Source organism: Thalassophryne amazonica, chromosome 23 (genome assembly GCF_902500255.1).
Source record: "Thalassophryne amazonica chromosome 23, fThaAma1.1, whole genome shotgun sequence".
Classification (NCBI taxonomy): domain Eukaryota; kingdom Metazoa; phylum Chordata; class Actinopteri; order Batrachoidiformes; family Batrachoididae; genus Thalassophryne; species Thalassophryne amazonica.
In genome coordinates this window covers 26,152,166-26,179,850 of record NC_047125.1, presented here as the reverse complement: position 1 = coordinate 26,179,850, position 27,685 = coordinate 26,152,166, and the positions used below count along the sequence as shown (strand labels likewise).

The 27,685-nt window shown below is 40.9% G+C and overlaps 1 protein-coding gene across 3 annotated transcripts in view; it reads right to left on the bottom strand.

The window, feature by feature from the left end:
• LOC117505355 (neurexin-1-beta-like) overlaps positions 1 to 27,685 on the bottom strand; it is a 513,547-nt gene that overhangs the window by 90,937 nt on the left and 394,925 nt on the right. For all 3 annotated transcript variants that reach the window (XM_034164999.1, XM_034164998.1, XM_034164997.1), the window contains exon 3: positions 1,767 to 1,938. In XM_034164999.1, coding sequence (XP_034020890.1) covers positions 1,767 to 1,938 — 172 coding nt within the window. The remainder of the gene's footprint in view (positions 1 to 1,766; positions 1,939 to 27,685) is intronic.

Here is a 27,685-nt window from a genome sequence, read left to right as displayed (position 1 = left end):
TTTCGATTTTGCGTTTGAAAATTCTCCGCACGTTGTCTCTTGGGGACAGCTCATTCTGCCCGTCTTTGCTCCTCAAAGCCTTTTGTGGATACTGCTTTTGTACCAAATCACAATTACAATCACCTAATTAAAATAATATCATTATTTAATTAATTCATTTTTTCCACATTACTAGCCCTAAATTGCCCCTATCCCAAGTTTTTTTTGAATGGGTTGCAGGCCTGAAATGCATGAATAGTGTATATTAAATGAAGTTCACACAAAACATGAAATATATTGGGTTCATATTGCAAAGAAACAAGTCAAAATAAATGTACAGATCACGGCAAGGTTGTTTTTTAAACACTTTTTTTTTTATTTTTTTTACTTATTGTATAATACTGTGGAAATACTATATTGTTTGAAATACAATTTTCTCTTGGAAATACATTTAGGAAAAAACTGAAACAGTGTCTTACATTCACGTACTAAACATTACATATACATCGGCAAGATGGTCGTCCTTGCACAGGGACAGGATAACTCAGGTGCTCAACCACCTGAGCCACACGTTCGCCAATGGGAACAGGACATTTGTTGACAAACTGGACAGAAACTGTTATGTCAGCATTAATTCATATAAACTAAGGTTCAAATAGGTGCATTTTTTCTGTTATATTGCCTACCACTACATTGCAAAGTTAACATTCCTGTGACCTTTCAACTTTTATGAGTTTCAAGATGTAGAAGTAGCATAACCGCTCAACTCAACCCAACTAATTCATGATGTTAAAATCAAGCCACTGACCAATTCGTAGTACTCTGATATTGAATCAGGAGTCCGTGTATCGATGCACTCATATGTTTGCCTTAACAGGTGAACTGTCACACCCATATCCTTGTGATTAATATACAACCATATGTGTTGCAACAATTTGGGGTATTTAGAATTTAAATATACAGTTTAGGCCATTCAATACTGCTGAGACGCAGTGGTTACCAAACAATCCTGTTCCATTTATCATGGAAACTCATCCACACATCGCCCATAAAATCCAGTCATCAGATCTACTTCCTAAGGGCTTTTTTAGATTTTTAATATCAAATGTATAGCAGGTATTGATATTGACTGTTCATGCACACATACCTTGGCTGGTATAAGAATCAGAAAAAGGTGTTTTTAATAATGCTGGCAGACAGTGAAGCCTAGTGTGCCGAAACTCTGATGGGAACGCAAATCGTCTTCCTTTTAACAACCATGAAAAAAGGGGAAAACATCGGAGAGAGACATTAAGTGAATGTACTTATTCAGGCTAAAATACAAAAATCGCAGTTTTGGTTAAAAAAAAAAAAAAACACTCCCACCAGTGACTCATAGGGTATTTATCCTTGTTTCGAGTCCAGATGTGTAAAGATTCATCATTGGTTGCCTTACATGTGACCGTAATTTCGGCATTCTACTCAGATCAACACTAGTTTCGTCAATGGTAGCAGCTACAACGGTATGCTAACGATGGAGGGTTTGATTCTCTTACATTGGCAATAGCTTGCCTGAGGAGAACATTTTTAGTTCAAATCCTGACCCAGTCACCTCAAACAATGTCAGAATGGTCAAACGTGTACACAAAATGTTCTATGAAAATCTTATTTGTAGACACTCGGGAGGCTACGTTCACTCACTTTTGCTGTCTCCGATGTTTTACCCAGTATCAGGATTCAATACTGTGATCTGCAAAAGCAACAATTACCAAACGGATAGTCCCCCAGATTGGGGCTCTTGTTCCTACCTGATGGGAAGCGTTCGATTACAGGTTGGTTGTCCACCTGTAGTGTGGCGTTGCCACCACTGCGTGTGAATCGCACCACGTGGTATTTGCCGTCGCTCACCATCACCGCGCTCTCCTCAATGGTTATGTCATCTGTTCCCACGTTGAAGATCACGCCGATCTTTCCTCGTTCCTGCATTGGGAGAAAAATGTCCATCAGACAGAGTCACTTCAACTTGTTACTTGAAAACGCTTTCAACAAAACAACCTGAGGTGATTTATACGTGGTTATTTGTGATCAAGTGGTATTTTTCTTGAAACACCTTCCCCACTTGTGGTGTGATGATGCGTTAAGAACCCGATCTAGCACAGTCGAGGACTTGGACATCTTTAATATTTGTCAAACCTGTGACCTAACCCCCAACCAGACCCTCCCTCCAATCTCCAGTCGACTAGTGTTGACGGTCGCCCACTGCTTCGAGTTCATTACAGTCAGCCGCCCACTCTCTTCTCGCTCTACGTTTCCTGTCCTCAGTCATAAGAAAGGTCAAAGTCATTTACAGAGTTACTGTCTGCCAGAGAGGGAGCGACCGACGGTGAGCGAGAGAGAAATAGACAGAGCGCACACCAGACAGAAACCATTACGGCGAAATTCTCCGTCTGGCAGTAAATCTTTTGTTGCCGTTTTGGTCCTGCACAATCCAGCAGCGGTAAACTGGCAGGAACACGTCCTCGTTGTCAACGTGGGTCATTCTCATTTGCAAATGGTGTCGGCGCAATCTGACCACTGTGCGGCGGCCCCGCTTCCAAAAACAACTTCATTGATCTCGTTGACCGCACATGTTTATTTTCCTACCTTCCGCATGCCGAAGATGTTCAGAGGTGAACGACTTGCTTTTGCTTGCAGCGTTTTTTCCATTATTCATGGCTGATTAAGTATTTAAAAAAGGAAAATAAAACACCTCGATGTTAGCACAAGTTAAAATAGCAAGTTAATTGAGTAAATAAGTGCAGAGGTTGTGCAGTAAGTTAATGAGCAGTATAATCACAGCCAAATTTATGTGCATCCTAACTAGGCTTTGGTGCTATATGAAGTGGTATTCTGCCAAGGCAACGGTGTTGCAGTGTGCTGATGACAGCTGTGATTAGGATATTAATTGAGCATGCTCAAACGCTTGCGTAATTGAAATGTTGGTGGGCAAAAGTAATATATAAATGGGATTGAGAGAACACAAGGAGATCTACCTTCCACCCCATGCAAAGCAGTGCACAGTGCAACGCAAATGTCGCAGTTGTGATTTTGCACCAAGCACCCATGTCTTTTAAAATCCAATATTGCTCCCTTGTGACCCATTATTACAAAAAAATTATGGTAAAATGCACAAAACTTTGTGCATTTGTTTTTAAAGGAGAACTGGTACATTGCCCAAATACTTTACACCAGTACCAGTGATGACCATCAACAAAATTATGGTGGATCATCACAGGAAGCCATATTTTACTTAAAATTCATAACCGTAACTCTAACCAAAAGTCAAAAGCGCATTTCTGAACTTTAAATTCGAAATACCCATTGCACAAAACATAACTCTTGTTTTTTCTTATCATATCATATGAAACGCATCATGAGAATAGATATAAAAATGATACAAAAAGTTATTAGACCACTAAAAACTTGGTCTAAAACACAGTGCAATGCAATTGTGGTTTCCAAAGGGTGCCATACTTACATGCCTTACATAAGTGGATTCATAGCCCCCGTGCACCCGTTTGAATACACAGTCAAACTCCCATGTGAAAATACCAAACGTTACCTTAGTGCTTCACCTCAGGGAGCTTTGGCGGATGCTGCCTGTTGGTTAGTACAGATCTGCCAACTTGCTAGACAACCTCTGACTTGATTCCCCTTCCTCAACAGCAGAATGTGATGCACCTGGTGTGCTTCTGACTATTATAGGGAATGACAGATGATTGGTTTATTTCAAGTTATGCCCAAAACACACCCATGATTAATTTAAAAGTTAAATCCAACCCTCAAATTATACACCCTCTGAATAGTAAAAATGAGTTGGACCTGCCCTAAATCCACCTCTGTGTGTGTGTTTTTTAGATGACATGCCATAAATTTATGAGGAGAGGTTGAGAAGTTTTAAGCCTGACCCAGAAAAAGTAGGGCATTGTCCTCCATTTTTGGCATTTTGACACACCAACATTTTTTGAGAATGCATGACATTATGACTCACTGGGTGCAATGTAGAGAAAGCTTGGTTTCTAAGAATGCTACCCTGGGTGGTTACCAACCATCACCTAGGGTGGTTCCGCCAGGTGAAGGATATGGCACCATGGTCCCAGACTTGACTTGGCAATAGATTGTCAAGACACCCATCACCACCACTAGGTTCGATCTGGTTGTGCTTCTTCTTTGATGGACTTCTCTGCAGATGATTTCATTCTTTAAAGAGGTTTGAACATCTCAGATGGCAAGGTGCGTCCAGCAGCTTGATCATTTAATCGATTCATGTTATGAACTGACCCCTCGCAGTCTGTCAGCACCCGTCTGTGGGTGGTAAGATCGAATACCGCCTCTCAGGCCTTCGCTCGAACACCACCACCGTGGTGCGATTACGGAGAGCCACAAATGGAATGATAAAACGAAATAAACACTTCAGCTACTGTGATCTTCGAGATGCTTTAGTGAAGAAACAAAAGGCATTTCGGGTGATCAAAATCCTATGAATCAAGGGGAAATGTCAGGTCACCTCCATTAAAAGCCCACGCACTACAAAGCTTCGAACAATCATACCGCCTCAGCCACGAGAATTAATTCAATTTACCAGGGCAACGTGGAATGAATACGTGCTATTAAGACTGAAAAGCAGAAGGGGGAATGAATTTGAATGATATTTAGAGAGATTAGCATTTGTGTTCCGCAACATTAGGGTTCTTCCAGGTGCTAGGGGAATGTATTGAACCCATTACAGTGGGAAGCCGCTGGGAACCCATGCCTTTTTTTTTTTTTAAATCATTTTAGTGTGGCATTAATGACATTTTAATGGCCATTTCCCTTAAGCGAGCATATCTTTGGAAATAGAAGAACCCCCCCACCACCACCGCCGCCTGAACGAGGGCAGTCATGCCTACAACACTGAAATGAAAGGACTGGTAGGTAAGCGACAATACGTCCCGACTGCTCTTTAAGTGGCTCTAAGCAGCCTTTAATCTGCTACAGCTGTCATTTAATGTCGGGACGATGAAAGTTCTATTGTTCTTTTACCTACGAGTTGCTCCAATCTCCAGCTTCCATTCCGTTACGGGCAAATATTTACACCAGGCATCCAAAAAGCTCAAGTTACTCTGACATTCATGATGTATTTTTGAGTATGGAGCTTCTCGATGAGGTCCAATTGTCCTCTGTTTACATCTCTGGATAGTGGAGCAGATAACTGTAACAGTTGTTCATTTCTGGAATGAAGCACCAAAGTTGGCACAAATACTCCTTCGACATTACTCTTGAATTTTCAGTAGGCGGCCAGGTAGGGGTCAATTGAAGAATTACACAGGGGTCAAAATTTAAAAATGCTCCAATCATATTGAAAGCTATACCACATTATTTGTCTGATCACAACGATACCAAAAATGTATAGTTTGGACTATCTATGACTGAATGTTCTGGAGTTATGGGGTAAAAACAAGAATGGTGACAGAGGTCAATTTCAGTTTGTACAGGGGTTAGAAATTAAAGTTGCTCCAATTTTGGTAAAAAGTGGTGCAAATTATTGGTTAAACTAATAGGATTAATAAATGAAATAGTTTTGACTGTGTTGAATGCTTGGTCTGCAAGGTAAAGGTAGAGCAATGTCGACGTCCATTGGATTCTAAGACGTGACATATGTTACCCTGTAACATGATAACTAAGCATGCCACATAGTGCAAACTATTCCTTTTTAAAACCCTATTAACTCAACCAATAATTTGCATCACATTTTACAATATTTAGAGCAACTTTAGCATCTGACCCCTGTACAAACTAATGCTGACCTTTGTTACCATTCTTGCTGTTTTTACCCCATAACTCCATAACATTCAGTCATAGATAGTCCAAACTATACCTTTTTGGTATTGTTGTGATCAGACAAATAATGTGGTATAGCTTTCAATATGATTGAAACATTTTTAAATTTTGACCCCTGTGTAATTCTTCAATTGACCCCTACCTGGCCGCCTACTGAAAATTCAAGTGGCTACTCAGTTTTTTCAAAAGAGTAATGTCTAAGGAGTATTTGTGCCAACTTTGGTGCTTCTTTCCAGATTTGAAGGATTCCTCTGTAAATATTCTGTTATCTGCTGCACTAGAAGGTGTTTTCCATTAAAAACTTCCTCTAACATTGTTCAAGCCTGATTGCTGCACTTTGATCCGGATTGTTCATGTGTCTTTCATTCCAATGATTCTAATCTTGACCTTTGTTCTCAATCAGTCATCTTTGATTATGGCCTTTGGTCCTGAATGAGATCTTTGATACCAGTCATCAAACGTTGATCTTTTACCCCAATCACTTATTTTTGATAATAGACCTTTGAGTCTGGCCTTTGATGCTGACTAATGACTTTTTATCCTGATCAAGAAACTTTGGTCTTAAAGTTTAATACTGATCACTTATCAATGTTCAAGAATCTTTGATTCTTGAACATTGCCAAGGAGGCTTATGCTTTGATCTTGATGGCCCTTTGTTTTAGATTGCTGTACTGTCACCTTTATCTTTGTTCTTGATCACTGACTTTTAGTAAGTCATCTTTAATGCTTTTATTTCGACTGCTCCTTTTTGATGTGTTTTGCTTATCTTTGATCCTGACCATTGATTCTCATAACCATCCTTTGATCCTGTTTGCTGAACATGCTTCTTTGATCCTGATTGCTGATCCTAGCCTTTGATCTTGACATCTTGCCTTTGATCGAGATTGCTTACCTTTGGCCCTGACCACCGATTCTCTTCACCAAACACTGATCCTGACTGCCGACCACTTATCTTTGATCACTAACCATTGATCATAGCATTTGAACCTGGCAGCTTGCCTTTGATCCAGACTGCTTACCTTTGACCTGACCATCGGTTCCCATCACCAAAGTTTGATCCTGATTTATGACCACTCATCTTTGATCCTGACCCTAGATCTTGATTGGTGATTGTTACCTCTAGCTTTGATCCTCATCTCTAAGCTTTAAACCTCGCTAACTTTGCAGGTCATCTAACATTCAGTATCCACCATGAGTGTCCCTTTTCAGCTGCTGAAGCTAGCAGAATAAAATGTTTACAGCAGTTAGTTGATCAGTTAGTTGAGTGATCAATGTTTGTTCACGACACTAATACAAGGAGATCATTCTGACTTTATCTTGACCTTCAAGCACGTGCTGATGGTGGGAGGGGGCCAGTATTTGTGGAGGTTATGGAGGACCCTCAAAGATAGCTCGCTGAACACGCCAAACAGAAAAGGAAGAAGAGCAAAGAAGGGCGAGAAACATTCTGAGGACAGGGGGAGCCTTAATGATCCTCCAGGGCCTCGAGGTGCTTCAACATCAAAGCTCCTTTTGAAGATGTCAAGGTTCTCTTTGCAGCCAATTAAGCAGAAAATAAAAAGCGACAAAAAAGGAAATGGAAATGCATTTGTCAAGGATTTGGATCTTGAGTTGATTTCTTCACTGGCAGACTTCTCAAAAAAACAAACAAACAAAAAAACAGTTTCCACAGTCTCCACTCCAACCTTCTTGATGTATCCTTGTCTGTTAAATACATCGCTGATCTCCAACTGCTGGGCGGATTTAGCAAGAGTTTGACAGAAGCCATTGAAGAAAATTTGCATTTCGCTGTGTCAACATGCTTGGAGAAATACCACAGAGACATGGCTGACCAGTTCAGGAAATTGCTGATGCTGATGATTTGGTTTGACACATTTCATATTAATAGTCCTGCGGGTGACGGATATGCAAACTATTCATCAGCTTCTTTCTCATTTGCCCAGTAATGATCTTTCACAGCCAGTATTGACTTTAGCCTAAACCGCCACACTTGCACGAAGATTGAGAGCTTCATAAATTATCTTTCTGCCATTTGAAGAGGAAGAAGAACGAAGTCCGAAATGGGCTCGAGATCCACTGATGCTGTCGCTCGTCCCTACATCCTGCAGCGTGAGGACGGATGAGGGCCGACATGGACTGGACACTAGTCCATTGCAAGTTATGTCCCAGTATCCATTTCCAGCCAGGTGGAATGGGAATCGAACCCAGGCCTATATATTAGAAGTACATCTCCCATCCATTAAACTGCATATTATCAAGAGGCTGTCTAATGTGGCCCCTTTCAGGAAATCACAAGTGAAAACATAAAAATCTGACATCATTCTAAACCAACAAACAATAGAAAGCAGGATCACTGAACACCATGAAGCCTAATATTTCACTTCTCCAATTGGAAAATACATCTACAAACAATGTGTTTTGCCTCAAGCTTATTTAATCTTAACACAATCTTAATACTTACAGTTGAATCCAATTTCATGTTACATAATCGATGGGTAAATTTTTGGCCACAAAGTGGCGCCATAACCAGAAAAAAGAAGCAGTAAATATATTCAAACTAGTCAAAACATATAGATGGTGCATACACTACAAGATCAGATAGGCCACAGTCCGCTGTCTACATATTCTGTGCCTGCATGTTTATTTCTTTGATCTTAATTGCTAATCCTTGATCTTGATGTATAAGCCGGATCTTTGATCCTTGTTGCTACATCAGTCCTAATGGTTGAACTTGGATTGTGATCTTGGATCCTGAACTTTGTTTCCAATTGTGATGTTTGCTCATCATGGTCTTAGGAATCAGGATCCAATACCAAAACTCAAGATCAAAGGAAAGATCTATCTCTTGATTTGGATCTGCATAAAAACTGAATAAACCTGTCTTTGACCACAGGTCTACCTCTCCAAAAGATTTCATTATAAAAACAATAATGAAAACATAATGTCCTTAATGAAAGTAATAAGAAGGTCTCCCCTCATGTAGCTTCAAAGTTGGTGAATGTTTTCACACTCAGTAGAATGCTCACCATGTGAATGACCCCTGCTGAGATTACAGACGGCCATTAATTCTAAATATACACTTATTTACATGAGTAAGGTTGACCTGACCAACAACTAACCAAATATTAAACAGTCCAGGCAACCAACCAACCAACCAATGATCCATCCATCCATCCATCCATCCATCCATCCATCCATCCATCCATCCATCCATCCATCCATCCATATAACCAATCAACCATCCATCCATCCATCCTTCCATATAACCAACCATCCATCCATCCATCCATCCATCCATCCATCCATCCATCCATCCATCCATCCATCCATCCATCCATCCATATAACCAACCAACCAATGATCCATCCATCCATCCATATAACCAACCAACCATCCATCCATATAACCAACCAACCAACAATCCATCTATCCATATAACCAACCAATAATCCATCCATCCATCCATCCATATAACTGAAAAATGATCCATCCATCCATCCATATAACTGACAAATGATTCATCATCCCTCCATCCATAAATCCCACCATCATCCATCCATCCATCAATATAACCAACCAATGACCCATCCATCCAGCTATCCAGCCATATAACCAACCAACCCTCCATCCGTCCATTGAACCAACCAACCAACCCTCAAATCAACCAACTAGCATGCCAAACAAGCAGACAGACAAAAAAGGTCATGGTTACTATACCTTGGCGCGCTCTCTCTCTCTCTCTCTCTCGCCCCCCCATTTGGACATTAGTGCAAGTATTCATGTTAATTGTTTTTCTGGTTTGCAGTTATTCTATTAGACCAATGCTTGTATACATACATGTATGACAATTGTGAATACACAGTGCACCTTGTACTGTGTACAATCTATAAGCTGGTCTACATGTCCTACGGGCATCGCATCACACGCTAACTCTGCATCTCTCTTCTGAGAATAATTCTGACTTTAAATGGCTAATCAGCTTGTCAACATACACACAATACCTGTTAGAGGAGATTGGCTGTGGCGTCTTGGAGGAGAGTATAGCGAAGCTAATCTTCCTCTCTGCAGTGTTACGTAACAGACAAATGGAAGATTGCATAACGTGTAAAGTCCACGGCGGCCGCATCAGCCGCTGTCCGCTCGCCTAACTCATTCGGAGCATGTGCGACACGAGGTTGGAGAACACTCAGGGCCAACAGCCATCTCAGATCAAGAAGACTGTTATTTAGTCCTTCAATTTCACAGCCTCCGTTCTCATCGCTCGCCTCAAATGACACATGGGGCTTGTACATAAAGGGGAAGCTCACAAGTATGTCATTTCGATTTGAGCGGCTGGGGTTTGAAAAAAGGGGATGGTAGCAACAAAGCAGTCATTTCGCAAGGGGGATATGCTTGGTTTCATTCCTCCACACCTTCATTCTGTTTCCCCTCAGCCGTCTCATTTGTATGTGTTTGCCATAATCTCCGGCAGTCACCTTGAGAAAGTTGTTTCCATCTCCCCATCGTAATAGCACTTTATCCCGACCATCCTCCGGATCACTCTTCGGCGACAAAGGCTGCTGTTATCCACTCTTTGTCCCCCCCCCAATCCACCAATGCCCTCAAATTCTGACCTGATTCAGTATTCAGTGAGTCAGACGGCTAGTTGCTGAACGCCGGATTTGCCCAGAGCGTGCACACATCCCGGCGACGAGCCTGAAGGGAACGCACGTTTGTGGTGCTGCTAAAGATGGAGCAAGGAATAATTCAGCACAAACATCATCCTCTGCAATCCTGATTATGTTGTCAGTTTGCACCAAACTCTTCATTCACTGTGTCAGCTCAGCTGCCGGTCCGACCTCCCAAACGAGACAATCAGGCAAGCAAACAAGAATGCGCACGCGGATCTGCACCGCTGAGACCATTGATGGATGGTGTCCTTCAGCTCTACTGCAGACTCTTGCCAAAGCTACCTGATCCCGCTAGATCAGGCAGGTGGCACAAAGGGCGGAGACATGCGCGCGCAGTTATGCAAACATGGGAACGTACTTGAGAGAGGTTACGCTGAACCCACCAGCCCAACGCCACTTTATTTCTAAGTGACGCTGGATCCAGATGATCCTGCGCGGTGTGTAGTGTGTCTGCTTTGAGCATCTGTGCATGGATCATTCTAATGGTATAATTTGAGCAACATTTGGATGTAAAACATCTGTGGTTTGTTTATTTGATGGGGGAGATAACAAAACTTTAACTCCCGTGGATGGGAAATCTAAACGAATTCTTGTGATTTTACAATAAAATTTTGTATACAGCCTGTTTCTCTGAGGCCACTTGAGGAGTTTTGTGTTTTTGATGAACACCCCACCTGGAAATTCCTTTGGGAGGTTTTCCAGACATGTCCATCTGGGACAAGACCCTCACGTGGTTCACATTTGGCTACGAGATGTGACTAGGGAGGGATTTTAACTTACTGAGAGACCCAAGCTTTGTACTTGAACCAAATGAAAATCAAGGAATTCCCTGACAATTAAGATAAGTTTATGTTGGAGGCTCAACTTAGATGTCCTACCTGGATTATCAGTGAACATTATCCATGATGCTACGACCACAGGTGAAGCATCTTACAGGTGCCTCAAATGGAAAAGGCCAATGGGATGCCTACGTATCACATGGCTGTAGCTTACATTCAGGACGTGGAGATGGACTGATGGTTTACTTGGACAGTTCCCAACCAGGACTTTCGCCAATACCATTATATAGACACCAGTAGATATTTCTTGACCTGACCTGAATATTTTCCAGATAAGGACCAGATGTGCCTGTTTTGATAAGCCAGTTAAATCACCCATGCTGTATCTCATGGACCTTAACATTCTCTAAGACCTTGCAATGTTTTTCCTTAAAATGACCACAAATAGCCGTTGAGACCTGTGGCCCAACGAAATTACCCCTTAATTATTTCACGCCATAACCAGTACTGCACAACGAGCACAAAAACATGCTTTTGAGCATTTTGCATTGTAGGATAAGTTTGCCTGGTTGTTCTGGATGCCTGGACATTTGTGTATGTGTGTTTTCATATAACATAACAGAAAAGGTTGAGAAGATATTCACCAAACTGGGTAGGAATAGTCCTTGGGCAAGGGTCTCCAGATGACTACTAAGGAGTGGCTTCTGTCTAGCCACTCTACCATACAGGCCTGATTGGTGGATTGCTGCAGAGATGGCTGTCCTTCTGGAAAGTTCTTCAATCTTCACAAAGGAATACTGGAGCTCTGACAGAGTGACCATTGGGTTCTTGGTCACCTCCCTGACTAAGGCCCTTCTCCCTCGACTACTCAGTTTAGACAGGTGGCCAGCTCGAAGAAGTGCCCCGGTGGATCTGAACATCTTCCATCTATGGATGATCAATCAATCAATCAATTTTATTTATATAGCGCCAAATCACAACAAACAGTTGCCCCAAGGCGCTTTATATTGTAAGGCAAGGCCATACAATAATTACGTAAAAACCCCAATGGTCAAAACGACCCCCTGTGAGCAAGCACTTGGCGACAGTGGGAAGGAAAAACTCCCTTTTAACAGGAAGAAACCTCCAGCAGAACCAGGCTCAGGGAGGGGCAGTCTTCTGCTGGGACTGGTTGGGGCTGAGGGAGAGAACCAGGAAAAAGACATGCTGTGGAGGGGAGCAGAGATCAATCACTAATGATTAAATGCAGAGTGGTGCATACAGAGCAAAAAGAGAAAGAAACACTCAGTGCATCATGGGAACCCCCCAGCAGTCTAAGTCTATAGCAGCATAACTAAGGGATGGTTCAGGGTCACCTGATCCAGCCCTAACTACAAGCTTTAGCAAAAAGGAAAGTTTTAAGCCTAATCTTAAAAGTAGAGAGGGTGTCTGTCTCCCTGATCGGAATTGGGAGCTGGTTCCACAGGAGAGGAGCCTGAAAGCTGAAGGCTCTGCCTCCCATTCTACTCTTACAAACCCTAGGAACTACAAGTAAGCCTGCAGTCTGAGAGCGAAGCGCTCTATTGGGGTAATATGGTACTATGAGGTCCCTAAGATAAGATGGGACCTGATTATTCAAAACCTTATAAGTAAGAAGAAGAATTTTAAATTCTATTCTAGAATTAACAGGAAGCCAATGAAGAGAGGCCAATATGGGTGAGATATGCTCTCTCCTTCTAGTCCCCGTTAGTACTCTAGCTGCAGCATTTTGAATTAACTGAAGGCTTTTCAGGGAACTTTTAGGACAACCTGATAATAATGAATTACAATAGTCCAGCCTAGAGGAAATAAATGCATGAATTAGTTTTTCAGCATCACTCTGAGACAAGACCTTTCTAATTTTAGAGATATTGCGTAAATGCAAAAAAGCAGTCCTACATATTTGTTTAATATGCGCTTTGAATGACATATCCTGATCAAAAATGACTCCAAGATTTCTCACAGTATTACTAGAGGTCAGGGTAATGCCATCCAGAGTAAGGATCTGGTTAGACACCATGTTTCTAAGATTTGTGGGGCCAAGTACAATAACTTCAGTTTTATCTGAGTTTAAAAGCAGGAAATTAGAGGTCATCCATGTCTTTATGTCTGTAAGACAATCCTGCAGTTTAGCTAATTGGTGTGTGTCCTCTGGCTTCATGGATAGATAAAGCTGTGTATCATCTGCGTAACAATGAAAATTTAAGCAATGCCGTCTAATAATACTGCCTAAGGGAAGCATGTATAAAGTGAATAAAATTGGTCCTAGCACAGAACCTTGTGGAACTCCATAATTAACCTTAGTCTGTGAAGAAGATTCCCCATTTACATGAACAAATTGTAATCTATTAGATAAATATGATTCAAACCAACGCAGCGCAGTGCCTTTAATACCTATGGCATGCTCTAATCTCTGTAATAAAATTTTATGGTCAACAGTATCAAAAGCAGCACTGAGGTCTAACAGAACAAGCAAAGAGATGAGTCCACTGTCTGAGGCCATAAGAAGATCATTTGTAACCTTCACTAATGCTGTTTCTGTACTATGATGAATTCTAAAACCTGACTGAAACTCTTCAAATAGACCATTCCTCTGCAGATGATCAGTTAGCTGTTTTACAACTACCCTTTCAGGAATTTTTGAGAGAAAAGGAAGGTTGGAGATTGGCCTATAATTAGCTAAGATAGCTGGGTCAAGTGATGGCTTTTTAAGTAATGGTTTAATTACTGCCACCTTAAAAGCCTGTGGTACATAGCCAACTAATAAAGATAGATTGATCATATTTAAGATCGAAGCATTAAATAATGGTAGGGCTTCCTTGAGCAGCCTGGTAGGAATGGGGTCTAATAAACATGTTGATGGTTTGGATGAAGTAACTAATGAAAATAACTCAGACAGAACAATCTGAGAGAAAGAGTCTAACCAAATACCGGCATCACTGAAAGCAGCCAAAGATAACGATACGTCTTTGGGATGGTTATGAGTAATTTTTTCTCTAATAGTTAAAATTTTATTAGCAAAGAATGTCATGAAGTCATTACTAGTTAAAGTTAAAGGAATACTCAGCTCAATAGAGCTCTGACTCTTTGTCAGCCTGGCTACAGTGCTGAAAAGAAACCTGGGGTTGTTCTTATTTTCTTCAATTAGTGATGAGTAGTAAGATGTTCTAGCTTTACGGAGGGCTTTTTTATAGAGCAACAGACTCTTTTTCCAGGCTAAGTGAAGATCTTCTAAATTAGTGAGACGCCATTTCCTCTCCAACTTACGGGTTATCTGCTTTAAGCTGCGAGTTTGTGAGTTATACCATGGAGTCAGGCACTTCTGATTTAAAGCTCTCTTTTTCAGAGGAGCTACAGCATCCAAAGTTGTCTTCAATGAGGATGTAAAACTATTGACGAGATACTCTATCTCACTTACAGAGTTTAGGTAGCTACTCTGCACTGTGTTGGTATATGGCATTAGAGAACATAAAGAAGGAATCATATCCTTAAACCTAGTTACAGCGCTTTCTGAAAGACTTCTAGTGTAATGAAACTTATTCCCCACTGCTGGGTAGTCCATCAGAGTAAATGTAAATGTTATTAAGAAATGATCAGACAGAAGGGAGTTTTCAGGGAATACTGTTAAGTCTTCAATTTCCATACCATAAGTCAGAACAAGATCTAAGATATGATTAAAGTGGTGGGTGGACTCATTTACATTTTGAGCAAAGCCAGTTGAGTCTAATAATAGATTAAATGCAGTGTTGAGGCTGTCATTCTCAGCATCTGTGTGGATGTTAAAATCGCCCACTATAATTATCTTATCTGAGCTAAGCACTAAGTCAGACAAAAGGTCTGAAAATTCACAGAGAAACTCACAGTAAGGACCAGGAGGACAATAGATAATAACAAATAAAACTGGTTTTGGGACTTCCAATTTGGATGGACAAGACTAAGAGTCAAGCTTTCAAATGAATTAAAGCTCTGTCTGGGTTTTTGATTAATTAATAAGCTGGAATGGAAGATTGCTGCTAATCCTCCGCCTCGGCCCGTGCTACGAGCGTTCTGGCAGTTAGTGTGACTCGGGGGTGTTGACTCATTTAAACTAACATATTCATCCTGCTGTAACCAGGTTTCTGTAAGGCAGAATAAATCAATATGTTGATCAATTATTATATCATTTACTAACAGGGACTTAGAAGAGAGAGACCTAATGTTTAATAGACCACATTTAACTGTTTTAGTCTGTGGTGCAGTTGAAGGTGCTATATTATTTTTTCTTTTTGAATTTTTATGCTTAAATAGATTTTTGCTGGTTATTGGTGGTCTGGGAGCAGGCACCGTCTCTACGGGGATGGGGTAATGAGGGGATGGCAGGGGGAGAGAAGCTGCAGAGAGGTGTGTAAGACTACAACTCTGCTTCCTGGTCCCAACCCTGGATAGTCACGGTTTGGAGGATTTAAGAAAATTGGCCAGATTTCTAGAAATGAGAGCTGCTCCATCCAAAGTGGGATGGATGCCGTCTCTCCTAACAAGACCAGGTTTTCCCCAGAAGCTTTGCCAATTATCTATGAAGCCCACCTCATTTTTTGGACACCACTCAGACAGCCAGCAATTCAAGGAGAACATGCGGCTAAACAGGTCACTCCCGGTCCAATTGGGGAGGGGCCCAGAGAAAACTATAGAGTCCGACATTGTTTTTGCAAAGTTACAACCGATTCAATGTTAATTTTAGTGACCTCCGATTGGCGTAACCGGGTGCCATTACTGCTGACGTGAATTACAATCTTACCAAATTTACGCTTAGCCTTAGCCAGCAGTTTCAAATTTCCTTCAATGTTGCCTGCTCTGGCCCCCGGAAGACAATTGACTATGGTTGCTGGTGTCGCTAACTTCATATTTCTCAAAACAGAGTCGCCAATAACCAGAGTTTGATCCTTGGCGGGTGTGTCGCCGAGTGGGGAAAAATGGTTAGAAATGTGAACGGGTTGGCGGTGTACACGGGGCTTCTGTTTAGGGCTACGCTTCCTCCTCACAGTCACCCAGTCGGCCTGCTTTCCCGGCTGCTCGGGATCTGCCAGAGGGAAACTAACGGCGGCTAAGCTACCTTGGTCCGCACCAACTACAGGGGCCTGGCTAGCTGTAGAATTTTCCACGGTGCGGAGCCGAGTCTCCAATTCGCCCAGCCTGGCCTCCAAAGCTACGAATAAGCTACACTTATTACAAGTACCATTACTGCTAAAGGAGGCCGAGGAATAACTAAAAATTTCACACCCAGAGCAGAAAAGTGCGGGAGAAACAGGAGAAGCCGCCATGCTAAACTGGCTAAGAGCTAGTAGCTGCGCTAAGCTAGCGGATTCCTAAAAATACACAAAGTGAATAATGTGTAAATAATTTAGAGGTGATTCAGCAGAGGGAGTGCTTTAGTTAAGGCACGTGAAGATTACACTGTGAAACAAATCGTTATCTAGGTAACTAGATCAATCTAACTGCGCAGATTAAACAGCTAACAGATACAGCAAAACAGCGCTGTGCTCCGGAACAGGAAGTGATACAATACTGCAGTGAGAGCCAACCACCAGTAGAGGCAAGCAAGAGCCGATGATGGAGGCTACTGTGTTCATTGGGACCTTCAAAGCAGCAGAAATATTTCTGTACCCTTCCCCAAATGTGTGTCTCAGAGGTCTACAGACAATTCCTTTGACTTCATGCTTGGTTTGTACTCTGACGTTCACCGTCAGCTGTGGGACCTTATATGTAGACAGGTGTGTGCCTTTCCAAATCATGTCCAATCAACTGAATTTACCACAGGTGGACTCCAATTAAGCTGTAGAAACATCTCAAGGAGCTCACTTTTGAGCTTCATGGCAACGGCTGTGAATACTTATGTACTTGTGATTTCTTAGTTTATTTGTAACAAATTTGCAAAAATCTGAAACTTTTATCCACAGACATTATGGGGTATTGTGTGGAGAATTTGAAGAAAATGTATTTTATCCATGTTGAAATAAGGCTGTAACATAACAAAATGTGGAATAAGTCTAGATAGGTCTTTTATAACTAAACTGTTGGAGAGGCAAGTCTTGCTGTCCCTAAAAAAAAAAAAAAAAAAAAAAAAAAAAAAAAAAAAAAAAAAAAAAGACTCCATCATCCTTGTGGATGTCAAACGCTGATATTTTGGCCTCAACCCAACCATGCATAAAGTTTAATCTGAGCTAAAGTTCTAAACCTCTGACAAAATGAGAGATAAACCACACTATCCATCAAGCGTTACCAATCTGCTTTCCAGTGCCTCATCATGGGAGAAATTAATAAATCTGAGCGGTGACATTATGCGAACGTGACACCTTAGTGCCAAAATAGAATCCTGCACGCTGCCAAGTGATGTGACAATTTATCAAGTAATCGCGAACATTTCAAAGAAAATAAAGACGGCTTGTGTCAAGAAGCCGAGTTTCAAAGCAAAGACAGATCACTGAAATATAAATGGTTTACCTTCAGAAAAAAAGGAGAGGAATTCAAGAGGAATGGTCGCCTGGTCTGAGAGAGATGCACCTAAAAACAAGTGTGAGCAATAATAGTGTGTGGCAGAACGAAACTGGGATATTAGCATGCAACAAAAGGAATCAGGAAGAGGCTGTTTGCTGAATGTGAAACGAGCATCTGAATATGGAACAAAGGACAGATGGTGAGATCAAGAAGAGTATGAAGGTAGGGAGCCATGACGTTGGAACTGAGGGGGTGGATTCCTCGAGGTAGAGCCAGAAAATAATCTCTGTTTCATTGGCCGTGCAATATCGATGACTCGTCCACCCACCATTCACCTTATGTTTGTCCAGATATTGGACAATTCTCGTCAGCTTGTGTGAGCGAATACAAACAGTGGAGTCTGATACCCATCCCTGCCAATGCTCACCTCTAAGTATTGTCAATTATTCTTTTATTGTCTCTGGCGCGCCTTAATTCTTAATTCATTGGTTCACTAAACTCAGATATGGCAATAATCACAACAGTGACCACCCAACCATCACACCAGCTTTTATCAATTACCTCTGTAGAGATGAGGTGGATCAGTACCTGATGAATAATGTGATATTTTATTAATTTGAGAAGACTGAACTGAACCGAAGACAATCTTTAACCTTCCAGGGGTCCATTAACTGTTTCAGTGTTAGAAATAGGTTTACCCACATTTCTGGGTCACAAAGGTAGTGTCTAATATATGAAAAAGATTTTAGATCAATGTATCATAATTGTCTAAAAACCAAATATGTGCTGGACATTGCAGCAGCGCTGCCTGCTGGGAGCTGCACCGCAGGGAAGGGGTATATACTACACAAACATATTTGTAAAATTAAATCACTTACCAGTGTCTGCCAGATGTCTATTATTTTCAAATTGAAAAAAAAAATTACCATATGAATAAAATCCCTGTCACAGAACCTCCGGCATCCATGCTGCTAAAATCCTTCACTGAAAACCCCAGACTGACACGTGCCACAGGGCTTGTAAGTATAGACACATACTGATATTGCAGGTCCATGTGATATGGTCTCGATCTAGGATTGGCTTAGAGTGATAGATCATCTGGGGGGCAGATAGGAACTACAGCTCAGAAGTTGTACTTTCAGGAAGTGGTCAAATGAAGTCTCTGTGACATTCCGTTGTTAATTTATGAATATAAATAGAACGTTGATCAGGATGTGGCATCTGTGGACATGAAATGCTTTGTTTGCTTTACCTCAGGGAGCTTTGGTGGCTGTTGAACACATTGTGCATGTTGCCAAGGTTGTGCTAAGGTTGTACTGTAGGTGTCCTACGGTGTCTACGGTTATGATTTCATTTGGCTACCATTGTTTTTGCAAACGCCACACATCTGGCATTTACGCTACGTGATTTTGTCCATCCACCATCATGAGGCTCTACTTCTGATACTGACATTTCAACAAGTGTAGACACAAACCTCGCAAATTCAATTTCAGCTTGAGAAAACTGCAAACATAAGTTATGATGGTGTGTGTGTGTGTTTTTTTTTGAGTGAACAATAGGGATATTTGTGTGACAGAATGTGACACAAACTGAGACAGACAGTAAAAGGATACGGTTCATCTGCTGTCTCTTTTCATTTGCAGTTTGCGCGAACAATTCGTCACGCCTCAGTATACGCTTGCCAAAGGAAAACAAAAACGGGAGATTATTTCTCCCCTCTTCTTTTTTTTGCTTTTACACGATGACTGTGTGACTTTTGTGCAGCTCAGCGCGAGACACGCTGTGTTAATGTTTGTTTCGTTGTGCACCCAACAGGATATTCATCTCTGAGGAGCAAGGCAGGCAGCTGGTTGAAATTAAAGGGAATGACTGTGACCTTCTGAGAAGATCAAGAGCAAAGTGTTTGCTGTTTCCATTGTTTTTCACTTACACATGCATGCGCGCACGCGTCGTCCTCCTCCCGTTAACTCTTCTTCAGTTTGTCCTCGCAGCCTCATCTTCTCTGTGCTACTTGAGTTTCCTTTTTGCTGTGCCGCAGTATAGCGCCGCAGAAGACTGCCGCAGGACAGCGCTGCAGATTGGAGTTGCACAACACAGCCAAAGAATAGCGGCGTTGAAGTGTTGCGCAGAACAGGGTCGCTGAAGCACGCTGCAAAACAGCATCAAAGAACAGAGATGGAAAATAGTGCAACAGAAGACTGCCATAGGATAGCGCTGCAGATTGGAGTTGCACAACACAGCCAAAGAATAGCGCTGTTGAAGTGTCACGTAGAACAGGGTCGCTAAAGCATGCCGCAAAACAGCATCAAAGAACAGAGATGGAAAATAGTGTGACAGAAGACTGCCATAGGACAGCGCTGCAGATTGGAGTTGCACAACACAGCCAAAGAATAGTGCCGTCGAAGTGTCGCGTAGAACAGGGTCGCTGAAGCGCGCTGCAAAACAGCATAAAAGAACAGAGATAGAAAATAGTGCGACAGAAGACTGCTATAGGACAGCGCTGCAGATTGGAGTTGCACAACACAGCCAAAGAATAGCGCCGTCAAAGTGTCGTGTAGAACAGGGTCGCTAAAGCGCGCTGCAAAACAGCATCAAAGAACAGAGATGGAAAATAGTGCAACAGCAAACTGCCGTAGGATAGCACTACAGATTGGTGTTGCGCAACACAGCCAACGAACAGCGCTGCCGAAGTGTCGCAGAGAACAGTGTCGCTGAAGCGTGCTTCAAAACAACATCGAACAACAGAGATGGAGAATAGTGCGACAGAAGAGTGCTGTAGAACAGAACTGCAAAAGTTCACAGAACTGAGCTGCAAAAAAAATGCACCGCAGCAGAGCGCAAAATAGAGCAGCATACCTGCACCATCGAAGAGCACTGCAGAGTTTAGCAGAAAAGTGTCTCAGAAAAGCGCAGCGCAAGAGTGCCACAGAACAGTCCAGTAGAAGATGGTTTTATGCTTCTACTATTCCACAACTCCGAGGCCAGGAAATCAGTTCGGCACAGTCATGAACCTTTCGAAGTTCTCCGTTGGGGTTGTGAGGTGTGGCAAACACAATTCGCTGCAGAGAACAGTAGGGGGCGGGATGGTTTTTGGTGAAGAGTGGCCTGTTATCCCATGAAAGTTGATTGTGAACCCGGAGAAGTGAGATTATGAAAATTATGTAGTTAGCGGATGAATCACAGCCTGTGCAACCTCCGTTGTCTTTACGTGTAGTTACAATTTTTTGGGAGCTGCGAATCTGGATAAGAAGAGGGCCTTGGAATTATGCAGAGGGCTCTGCATGGGTACGCGGTTGTGGATGTGGAGCAGCACAGAGACCAGCAAAAAAAAAACAAAAACAAAAAAACGCTGCAGAAAATTTCCGCAGGACACCACCATACACTGAAAAAAATAAAATACTTGAACCAACTTAATTGATTTGTGTCAACTGGTAACACCTGAATGAATTAAGTTCTTTGAAATTAAGTTGATGAGTTAGATTAACACATCTATTCATCAAATTTATTAACTTAAATTAATAATTTAGACTAATAGATTAATTGAATTGTGTCAATTGGTAACACCTGAATGAATTAAGTTCTTCGAAATTAAGTTAATGAGTTAGATTAACACATCTCTTCATCTAATTTATTAACTTAAATTAAGTTAATAAATTAAACTAATAGATTAATTGACTTGTGTCAATTGGTAACACCTGAATGAATTAAGTTCTTTGAAATTAAGTTAGAGTTAGTTTAACACATCTATTCATCTAATTTATTAACTTAAATTAAGTTAATAAATTAAACTAATAGATTAATTGAATTGTGTCAATTGGTAACACCTGAATGAATTAAGTTCTTTGAAATTAAGTTAAAAAGTTAGATTAACACGTCTATTTATCTAATTTATTAACTTAAATTAATTAAGTTAAATTAAGTATTAAATTATTAACGTGTTAATCTACTTAATTTCAAAGAACTTAATTCATTCAGGTGTTACCAGCTGACACAATTCAATTAAGTTGGTTCTTTTTTCAGTGTAGATTGGTGCCACAACGACAATCGAGGGCAGGAATCTTTTAAACATTTCCTTTACTTAAATAAAATAATAAAATCCATCATTTATTTGAAAAACAACAATGGTAGGTGTTGGACAGCTGATGGTTTAGACACAAAGCGAAGAGTTTAGGAGCGATTTAAAAAAAAAAGAAGCCCTTTGAAAGCAAAAACTGGAAAATAGCCACCACTTTGTGCTTTCTGTCAAAAGACCTGGAACACAAATGTAGCAATAAATGTGCCACGACAACTTGACAAGCATAAATCATGAACTGCCAGATATTAAATGACCACCGAGTACGTTCCGAAAGCAAAACACTGATTGCGTTTTGAAACCGGTGAAGGCTTAAATTTAGGCTCATGTTCAATTTTCCCTCCATTTGTTCTTCTGATAACCATCTTCGTTCTCTTTGGCTTTTTTTGCCTCCGCGGGCAGAGCACGAGGTTGATGCCCGGTAGAAAAGAACGTCTGGCTAATATTTGCACAACACAGTATTTGCACAACACTAAACTGAGCAAACATGGATCAAGCTAACACAATCTCTTTCTCTGTAGCTTGGCTGGCAGCCATGTTGTCTCCCCCCCGTTTACAGAGAGTGCTCACATCCAGACTTTCTCTTATTAAAACAAGTCATAAAATAATTCAATAATGGGTTATGTAATGTAGTAATAATAATAATTGAGAGGATAAAAAAAAATACACGCTGCAGCAGCGGCACGTAGAACAGTGGGCCAGTTAGCAATGCTAACTTTTTCGCTAGTGGATTAGTGTATCAGCTAACTTTGACAATTAGCATCCATTCAACTTTATTCTGCCAAGTTTGTTAGCTAACAATTTTTAAATAGAGGTTAACAGTCAACAAACATTTGTAAAACCTAAGAATCAACACACTAAGTCAGTAAGTAGATGGAGTCAATGCATAAAGTCAATTATTAAAATTTTCTGTTTTTTAATTTCTTGATATTTCCTATTTGATTAATACTTTCTGTACTGTGAGTAAACTGTATGTTAATAAGATAACTGTTAATCTGTTCATTTGATTGTTTGTGTGCATCATCTGATTGTGACATGCTAATCTTGTTGGGAACCCCCATGTTTACACCTCAACACACTCAAAAATTTCAGTTCATTAAGTCTGTTTTTCAGGGTGTTAGAGCCAAAAAAAAACAAAACAAAAAAAGAAGTTGAATTCACATAAAAGTTTGTGATTTAACGGCAGTTTCAGTTAAATGTGTTAGACATTTAGTGGTTTAGTGTTATTCCAGTTAGCGAATTAGTGGTTACCAACAGTTCTCCTTGATCATGATTGGGATGAAGCTCAAGGTCATGTCTGTGTGTGTTTATTGGTGAACTTCTCCCAGATCATATGGCCAATTTTTTTCCAAAATTAAGACGTGGCTTGACTGCACAATTGCCATTACAGGGTTCATTTTTGTAAAGCTCAAGGTCAATGATTTTGATTTTCAGCCCAAGCAAATTTGATTTGGCCCAAACTTACACATTTATGAAGGTGGGTTCCAGATTTGCCCAGATGCCATCAACTTCACCAAATATCAGTCGCTCATGGTCATGGTGTACTGTCCGTTTGTTGGTCTACTTTTCACAGATCATTTAGCCAATTTCTACCAGAAGTGGGATGTGGTTTGACTACAGAATTGCCAATACAGGACTCATTTTGGTCAAGCTCATTGAGGTCAAGGTCAAATTTGGACTGAACTTCCACACATATGTAGGTTGAACTACACAAATGTGGTCAAATTTGCCAAATTGGGATGAAGCTCAAGGTCAGGTCATGTCTTCCTGTGTTTGTTAGTCAACTTCTTCCAGATCATTTGACCAATTTCTACCAAACGTGGGATGTGTCTTGACCCCATGAATGCCCTTAAAGGGTTTGTTTTGGCAGGTTGGCAAGGCTCATGGTCATTCTGTTCAACCCAGTTTGGACCAAACATACACACATGCCAGTATGTGAGTGGATTCTGGTATTGTCTCAGGTCAATCAACTGGGTGAAGATCAAGCTAATTATTTTACCCAAAAATCTTATCCTAAACATTTTATTTATACTATATTTACTTACTTATTATATTTACTAATGCAAAGTAATAATACCAATAATAAGATGCTTTTTTATTCTACATTAATTAGACAAATTCCTGCTACCCTTTATCATTATGACACCATTTCAGAGCTTCTAGTTAATAAATCACTTCAGTATTTTCACCGATTCCGTACATCACTGATTTAGAATCGGAGTGTCGCAGTTATTTATATAACCATCAGTTAAGGCAATTTAATTATGTTGCACAACAACAGAACAAAACGTCCACCTTTGTCATGAAATATACTGAAGCATTCATCATGTACCGCGTTTGAGCTTTTAAGTTTAATATTCCATATTCCAGCTCACATGCGGCCCGAAAAAAGAAAGCAAATAAAGTTTGCCCTCTTTTTTTTCAATTAGCCTATAACCCTCGCTGACAGGTGCACGCTTCAAAATGAAAAACAGGCAAATTATCACGCAACATACTGCCAACGATGATGAATAATGAAGGGTATGAATTACTTTCGGCTAACCTTTTGGCCTCGCGCCTCGCCGGGAAGGGGGGAGGGGGCGCTATCCGAAACGCACGTGACGCAGGTGAAAAATTAACAGCGCTTTCTGCCATCTGCAATCACTCGGAGCGAGATGCAACAACGGCAATAATGCACCCTACATGACGCGCAGCACGGCGGACTCCATTAATTAAGGGGATACGGCGCGCCGCGGTGCTAAATGCCAAATCATTAGCGCCGTGTTTGTAATTCTTGCGTTTAAAATGCAGGCGCTCCTGTAGAAACACGGTATCAAATAGAAATACAAATGCTTCTTGCAAGCAGCACGTCATCACTTCCCTCGTGAAGCGCATCCCGAGCTATATTTTGTTTTCCAAGGTCAAACATCAGGGTCGAGATCAAGTCAGAATTTAAGTTTTTCACTCCGATTCACACCAAATGTTGCAGACATATGCAGGTGCCTTCTGGGATTGTTTCAGCAAGGTCAAATTTGCCAAAGGTCAATTACTGGGGTGAAGGTCAATGTCTCTCAGTATTTTAAAGTTAAAATCTGTTGTCCAACATAGACTCGTGGGATATAGCGAGGGGAGTTTCCTATGGGGTCATTTGGTGAGATCAATGAGGTCCTTGAGTAATTACGAACTAAAACCCGTTCCTCAGGCTGACTTGTTACTGAGCTCTGAATCATGATTTAATTTTATTATTTTGCTATCTTTCTTATGAAGTGCTAAATTAAAGATGATAATGAGATATTTACACTAATGGCACAAATATAAGCCGGCCCTGATTATAAGATGACCCTAAAATAGTCTTATATTCAGCACAATATGACATCCCCGCCCCCCCTCCATATCAATTTTAAAACTTTATCCAATTATTTGAGTTTGTTTAGTTGGTTTTGGGACTCTGATCATAATTTAGCTCAATAATGCAACAAATTTGGCATGAAATTCTCCCATTTCTTTCTGAGCTGATGCCATAATAAGAGATGAAAAAACTCCTCGTTCGTTTTCCCTGAAGTCTCGTTTCAGAGACACAGTCATCTTTGCAAATAAGACAATTTGTTTTCCTGTATATTGTCTTCTGCAAGTAAAAACCAAAAAAAAAAACAACAAAAAAAAAAAACAAAAACAAATTCCTGTGGGCTGAAATGCTTTAACACACTTTTTGCTTTTCTGAAATGTTCCTAACAAATTAAAAAACAAAAACAAAAAAGCAAGGAGCTGCAGACAACAAAACAGGAACTTTGATGCACACTGAGGTGATTATGTTGTTGATGGAGGCGTTGTGCTTTGTGTGTAAAATGTGACAGCTGTTTGGAAAGTAAGTAATTCACAGATGGCCGATCTAGTAACTGAGGTATACCTATGGATTAGCATCAAGTGCCATGTATGGTTACTGAGTGTGTTCAAAAAAATGCATTGATATCTAAATACATACAACAGACAGCCCTCAAATGTAATGAACTCATCCATTCTACAAAGGTTACCAATGGTGTAAGTGTCAAGAGTCAACCATGCAATATTTATGAGTTATTGTGTTCAAATCTGGAGCACCTGGTGGTGCTTCTGGAGGACCGTGAGGCACCTCAGGAGAGGAAAACATGGAACCATCCAAGCTGTCTACAGTAAGGATGGGACTCTGTTGACCTCATGTAATCCAGTGCTGGAAGAGTACCTATGGTGTAAGTATCAGAGTTCTAGTGTGTACTGTTCATGAATTACTGTATTTAAAAGAAAACATAATTTAATTCTCATTAATATAAATATAAATGCAGCAATCAACCCTAAAATATAATCAGCTCATCTACTACCTATGGGGTAAGCATCAAGTGCCTGCCATGTATTGTCAATATGTTGTTAAACTCTTCCTCCAAACTTTATATGAAAATATATGCGCTAAAACCCTAAAATATAATCAGCTCATCAGCACCATGGAGGGTACCTGTGGTCTAAGTATCAGTTTTCTGACATGGATTGTCAATGAGTTATTGCGCTCAGAAGAAAAAAATGACTTCATTCTTATTTATATGAAATTTATGCACAGTCACCACAAAATGTTGTTCTGATCACACAGAGGTATCCACATTGCTTGGCTTGTGTCTGTAAATGGGAAATGGACTGCATTTATATAGCGCTTTTCCATCTGCATTAGATGCTCAAAGCGCTTTACAATGATGCCTCACATTCACCCTGATGTCAGGTTGCTACCACACAAGGCGCTCACTACACACCGGGAGCTACTAGTCTGTGGCACACAGTAAATGCATGCACACATCTTTTTTCAGCTCAGACTCAAAAATATGAAGACAAAATAAATTAAGAAATAATAATAAAAAAAAAAGAAACTCGTTGCAGTGGGTGTGTGTGTGTGTGTGTGTGTGTGTGAGAGAGAGAGCGAGAGCCAGTACCCCGGGCAGGTGATAAACACCGCTGTCACACCAGCTGCAGGTGCACTTTCCTTTCTTGCTGCGTCTCCATAGCAACTGTTGTTCCAGTTCAGATCCCTGTTGGTGACGGCTGTACTGTCAAACAGCAGCAGGAATTTTCTCTCAGTGTCAGAAATATATGAAAAAGGGGTCATCTTGTATTGAGGGCTGAGACATTTACATTTCATAGACCTCCACAGCAGAAGACAGAACAAAAGTGCCAGCAAGGACCCGCCCGTCATGACGGAGAGACACATTGCACATCCTGAAATCCAGAGACCTCAAGCAAATCTCAAGCAGCCAAGAAACATGGTGTGAGACTGCAATGTTAAAAGTTGGTGAGCTCCAAAAGATCATTTTTAAAATGTGAATAGACATAAAAGCTTATAAAAAGGAGCAGCTAGCAATGGTAAAATGAGTCCTCATGAACCATTGGCTATTTTTTCTGTACCCACTAGATGGTGGCGTCTATTTATTTATTTATTTTTTTAAAAAGGGCTCAAAACAAGCTGCAGAGCAATGTATTTGGAACATTTAAAAAAAACTGGGGGGTGGGGACACATGATGCACTCCACTGAGCTAGCAAGGTAGTGAATGCAAGGAGAAACATGATGATCCACAGATCACCTCTGTTGCCTTCACCAACATACTCACTGAAGTCCGCTCGTGGCATATGCACTGATGACATTCATCATCACCTCTTCGATTTCCGACTTTACACTCCTCACCCTGTCAGACACTCACTAAACCTCTAACACATTCTTTCTTTAAAATGACCCCAGCACCATTTCTTCTCCCCTCTGCACCATGATCCAATGGGGAGGGTCCACTAATGCTAGGGTCCACTGGTCCTAACCTCTTTATATTATTTGATGGTGTATATTACAACCCTAAAAGTTCACCCTAACC